This window comes from Alnus glutinosa, chromosome 6 (genome assembly GCF_958979055.1).
Source record: "Alnus glutinosa chromosome 6, dhAlnGlut1.1, whole genome shotgun sequence".
Lineage (NCBI taxonomy): Eukaryota > Viridiplantae > Streptophyta > Magnoliopsida > Fagales > Betulaceae > Alnus > Alnus glutinosa.
In genome coordinates this window covers 28,495,599-28,501,667 of record NC_084891.1, presented here as the reverse complement: position 1 = coordinate 28,501,667, position 6,069 = coordinate 28,495,599, and the positions used below count along the sequence as shown (strand labels likewise).

The following is a 6,069-nucleotide window of genomic DNA, read 5'->3' as shown; positions in this document are numbered from 1 at the left end:
CTCCTGTGACGTCGACTTCCTCCACCTTTCCAAGAGACTCCCCAATTCGAACCTATCACTCTATTCATACATATAAGGGGCATATCATGCACTTGCACCCAGAAAAGGGCATGTGTAAACTCCATCTGTGAAGGAGGGATATGTTCCTCCAATTCCTTTAGGACAAAGACTTTCCTATCGAAGAGCCATGACCTCCCTTCCTTAATCTTACGTTTATCTGACTCATTTCCGAACTCCAGGAGCCATAAGTTATCATGGAGTTCCTTGAAACGTACCGATTCTAGCGTCTTCCATATTCTGAGCATCATAGACTGGAACGCTTCCTTGTGGACTCGTCTCTCCGACATTAATTTTCCAACAAGACACCACCCACTCTTTAAGCGAAGCTCCTCAGTCTCATTCTCAGTGATAATAAGCCATTGTCTTTCTCCCTCCGTTAACAGTGTAGACTCACCAAGAGCCCCAATCAGTTCCTCCATCTCCCTTCCTGTGCCTAAACAGCCCAACTAATCAAATCAGATACACTCGTAGAACAAAGAAAACCTCAACACTCCCACCTGTAACAAAATACAGTAGGAGACTACAAACTCTCAATCTCCAAGGTTCCTAAGAGAGAAAGCCCTAGAGAGAGGAAACTCTCCGAGACTAAATGCCAAATTTCTTGGTATATGGTTTAAACTCTTTTTTTGCTTGGTATATAGGCAAATATATTGGAAAATTATTGAAAAAACTGTTGTTACAATGTCGTCTTTGTATATTCCACATTAATTGTCCTTGATTAAAAGTGGATATAAAAAAAAACAGTATATAAAAAATATAATTCACCCAAACATTTGCCTTTCATTACTACGTACCCTTTTAACATTTTTTATCTCATTAATTCATTTTCGAATTTTGATAGTTTTTCACTTTAATTTCATCAAGAGGGTTAGAAATATAGGAAATGGATGAATACGGGTTTACTATTATTTTCAGTAATGTTGGAAGTACTACAATTTTAACTATAAATCTTTTAGAAACTGCTACATGAATATTCACATCATTTTATAAGTGATAATTACGGTTTTTGATGTTTAACAATGTCACGCGAGAATAATAAGGAATTTTTTTTTAAAAAAAAAAAAATTGTTTTAGATCCACGTTGGGCCTTGGCCCATTCGGTCTTCTGTGATCCATATAGACTCCATAGCCATATACGGCCCATGGTTGATTAAACTTTCTCGGTTTGCCGACATGTTTTTTCAACTTTCAATTGCATATATATATATATATAGCTGGGGCTTCTTTGTCTTGGAGAAATTTGAATGACTCGACTCTCCGGCCAGTTAAGATTTTTGCAGTCGGCGCTCATCCAATCCGTCTCAAACGGAGACTTCATCTACAATTGGATCGAGTCCGGCCAGATTCTTCACAAAAATCATTAGCATGGAATGGTTCCGTATGTTGGAAATCAATTAGGAGCTGGCCGGCCGGCTTGGGAAAGGAGCAATTTTTTCATCTTACAATAAATATTGAATAAATTAATCTCTTCTTCGCACCCATTTTATTACTCACTTCACACCAACCGACATGACATGAGTTCAACGGACACTTAAAAAAATTAAACTCTTTTACTTCCATTCAGCTCAAGCCGGCCACCTATCGGTGTTAAGTGAATGTGAAAAAATTGGTGTGAATTGAAACATTACACATAAATATTTTATTTTATTTATTGTTTTAAAAGAGATAAATTTTAAAAATTAAAAATATAAATATATATATCCTATTATCTTCTTACATTAACATTTAATTCAAATTCATACAATTTTAGATTTAAACTACCTTTTTGTGATAGGAACTGATGGTCTTTAATCGCTTTGAAAACCAAAAATAAAGAGAGAGAAAAATAAAGATGAAGTAATTGATTCGAAGGATCGGGCCTCCAATTGATCACTTCAAAAAGATCGATACTTTTAAGCAATTAGGTATTTTCTATAATAAATTGTCATACAACATCTACATCCTTTTATAAGAGGAACTTACAACTTATTTGGTAATGAAACTATTACATAATTAAGATAATATAACTTAACAATGAAAATATTGTAATATCATACAATTATTGTAGAATATTGTTTAAGAACACAGAGATTACAATTAATTATAATAATTTTATGAAATTTGATAATAACTTATAAAATATTATGAGGATCCTACCATTTTGATCTATTTTAGAAGGTTTTAAAAATAATCGTTGTTTAATTAAAATGTATTTTATTGTAAATTTTTTATCTATCACGAGATAGAAAATTATTGTTTATTAAGTATAAAAAGGATCATCTCTAAGCATTCTATTACACAATGAAACGTACCAGGCCAAAATTCCAGCCGCCTTAGGATGTACGAACTCAGGTCCAACGGCCATGATCCCAAGGCCCCGTCGTAGTTTTCATTATTTTATTTTACTTTCGACAACTTTATCGGCCAAAGTACCAAGTTTGGCATTATCGCTCCAAACAGGCCCTTTTACTCGAAGTTTTAGTTGTTTTATATATATGTAAGGTTGGAATTGTCCTTCCGGATGGCTCCAAAGGTAGGAATTTTTCTCTTTTGGTTAAGCTAAACTTCGTTTAATATTTCTTTAGAATGAGACTGAAAAAAACTAATTGATTCAGTCTATTAAATTCACCTTTATAATTATAGCAATTGATTTTCATATTTATTTTTAATAAAATTAACATAATAACATGTAATATTTGTCTTTAAAATCACATATTTCAAAGATAAATTTCATTTTAATAGATTGGATTAAAAGATTTCCTTCAACTCAATTTTAATATTATATATATGGGAACGGACTAGATAGAAGAACAGAAGCCCAAAAAAAAAAAAAAAAAGGAATATTGGAAAAGAAATGAAGAAGACACGAAATGACAAAATCATAACTTGGTACAACCTTATTATTGTCGCTCTTCCAATTAGCTGGTTGATGGAGACGGCAAATCTATATTAACAATGATGCAATGGCTAGTTAATTAATTAGTTAGATTGAGTGTTTTCTTATATATTTTCCCTTCAGCCACTATAGATTTAAAATCACAATATTCCCTTTAAATTACACATTAATACTAGGTTGATACAAACAGTGTACTAAAGGCCATGGGAGCCTAATTAATCTGAAGTGTACGTTAAGTTTGCTGGCCACTTATCAAAAGGAAACTTAAAATAATTAGGGTTAAATATTTTATTGGTACTTGAATTTTAAGCTATTTTAAATTTAGTATCTGAGTTTTATTTTGTATCACAGGTGTTACTTAAGTTATGGGTAAAAATTCAATTGATACCTCTGTTAAATTTTTCGTCTAAATTTTAACAGCCCGCCACGTGTCGACCGCTGAGGTTGACACGTGACACTATATATATAAAAAAAATCTTTAAAAATCAATTAAAAAAAAAAAAAAAAAGAGGAGTGGCTCCCCTTGGCCTCCCTGGGGGTGGCCGGCCACCCCCATTTTGGCTAAGGGGGTGGCTCAAGCAAGTTTGGGGTGGCCGAACCACCCCCAATTAAAAAAAAAAAAAAATTGATGGATTTTGGCCTTTGGCCGAACCACTCTCGTGGCCCTAGAGCCACCCCCAAGGGCCAAAACCCATTAAAAAAATTTGAGGTTTGCCCATAGGGTGGCCGAACTACCCTCAAGGGCCAAAACCCAACAATTTATTTATTTATTTATTTATTTCTACCATAGGGTGGCATGGGGTGGTTTGGCCACCCTAGACCGGCCAAGGAGCCACACCTATTCTTTTTCTTTTTTTTTTCTTTTTTTTTTTAATTTATTATTTTTAATTAATTTTTAAAGATTTTTAGTTTTTATTTTTTATTATATGGCTAGTGCCCTGTGTCAACCTCAGTAGTTGACATGTGGTGGGCCATTAAATGTGGACGGAAAATCTAACAGAGGTATCAATTAAGTTTTTACACCTAACTTAAGTACCACCTGTAATACAAAATAAAACTCAGGTACTAAATTTAAAATGACTTAAAACTCAGGTAACAATGGAGTATTTAACCCAAATAATTAAAAGTAGATGAGCTCCATTAAACATGCATCCTAAATCTGCCTACAAATAGTAGAATAGTATCATTTCTATGAGTAATGTTGTATTTAACGGTGTAGATGATAATATCCAATAAATATATATGTACTGTACACTTTAAGAAACACGTACTCTATTCAAAGAATTTAAAATATATGACAGCATTTAAGCCGTTAAATACAACAATATTAAATAATTACCCTCTATATATCGATCTCACTTAAAATTGAGAAGCTGCTTGTACAAGTTTTGATAATTACTTGTTTGTTCTATCAATATATTTAGTCGCATATATATCATTATATTCATTACTTATAGGAAGCTAGCAAGCAAATCCCAAAGCTTGCTATTATAACATTGATGATTCATTTATGCAAGAATGCCAAGAAATGTAGACGCGCATCATGGCAAAGAAACTTAAAAAAGAGTTCTCAGCTTAAATGATTACTTGCTTGTTGGATGGATAATCAAGATGTTTAGTTATAGATTAACTTTCCATCACTTAAAGGTTAGCTTGTTAATTATTAGATCAAGGTATTACTTGATACCAAAGCAAATCCCAAGGTACAAAGAAGGTATATATGTGTTTTAATATTCATCAATATATGCAAGAATTGGAGATGCCCATCATGCCAATTACAGTTCCCTTCAAATTTCATCACAGCTTTCTACAAATTTCATCAAATATTTGCACCACAAATTGATGTAAAAGCAACAAAATTAAACAAAAGAACCTCCCAAAAAAAAAAAAAAAACTGAGAAATCTAAGTCGATTTGCTATTGCTAGCTTTGACCGTGGTATTTAATTGGAGAGGTCTAGGTGGAGCCATGGTTCTTCTCTTCCAGAGATTAATTTCTTTTCTTGGCTGCAAAGGCACTCCTCCACCTATCATCATAGGAGCAGAGAAAGGAATCATGAATTCCTCTTCTTCTTCATCACTCTCTCCTCTCTCTTCATCCGAGTAATAGTTCCTGTGATCCCGGTCCATTGGTGCAATCTGAGCCATCCAGTCAAAATCAGACAACGAATCACGTCCGCTCGCGAACCGCTTCATCTGACTCAAACAAGGCGCTCCATCAGGAAGCACAGGCTTATTATTATAATCAACAGAAGCATCAGATTTCCTACCGGCCGGTTTTGCACCGGCGAAGATTCTCCTAATCGCCGAGGCATGCTTCTTCAGCTCACGAGGAGGAGAAGTACTCGTCGCCACAGCCTTCACCTTTTGAGGCGGCAAGGGCGCCGGCGCAGCGCGCTTAGCTTTCTTGATCATCTTTTTCTTGTGCTTGATTTGGCCCATGCATGAGACTTTCGGTGAAGTGGGTTCTTGTGAATCAAACGACCCTCCGTTCTTGGGCTTCCGTCGAGCTTCGTCAGGAATCATTGGTATGATGGGACCGGAGAATCCTCTTCCGGCATGATTTTTGAGCTTGTTTGCGTTAATCTCCGATCTCCTATCCCTACTTGGGCTGAACTGATGGTTTTGGAAGGAGACTGCTACTGCAGAGGCCGCTCTTGGTAGAAACTTCAAGATCTTGTTCTTTGGTTTGGCTTGTTTCTCCATTGTACAGAAAAGACTACAAGATATTGCTCAGTTTCCTCAATGATCAATCCGGCCTCTATATATGCAAAAAAACAAACTCTTCCATTAATGATGGTTGTGGTTTGACCTTGTCAAAAGAGAGAGAGAGAGGGACGGTCAAAGAAGATGGTGGGACTGAGCAAACCAGAATTTAATAATACAGCTTCATTGCGGTGGATGCATGTTTACGCTTCCTGCTCACAGAAAATAAATAAATGCAGTCACCGTTTTAATCCACGGACTAATTAAAAGTCCAAAAATATCGGCTAGCTATATATAAAAATATTTTATTTTATTTTATTTTATTTTTTCTCTGTGAGGGAGTAATTAAGGGCTATATATAAATTTAACATGACATGCTACCCTTTGGTTTTGTCATCGGATCGATCGGTTTATGACTCGTTAAGATTGA

General features: G+C 35.0%; 1 protein-coding gene across 1 annotated transcript; it reads right to left on the bottom strand.

Annotated features, from left to right (window-relative positions):
- Nucleotides 1-4,701: 4,701 nt before the first annotated feature.
- LOC133872078 (uncharacterized protein At1g76070) lies at nucleotides 4,702-5,704 on the bottom strand. The gene has a single exon (XM_062309593.1). The coding sequence runs from the start codon at nucleotides 5,637-5,639 to the stop codon at nucleotides 4,839-4,841; it is 801 nt and encodes a 266-aa protein (XP_062165577.1). The 5' UTR covers nucleotides 5,640-5,704; the 3' UTR covers nucleotides 4,702-4,838.
- Between the last annotated feature and the right edge of the window lie 365 nt (nucleotides 5,705-6,069).

Bases quoted from the DNA above. Each gene is read 5' to 3' on its own strand.
- LOC133872078 (XM_062309593.1), bottom strand. From the start codon at position 5,639: ATGGAGAAACAAGCCAAACCAAAGAACAAGATCTTGAAGTTTCTACCA.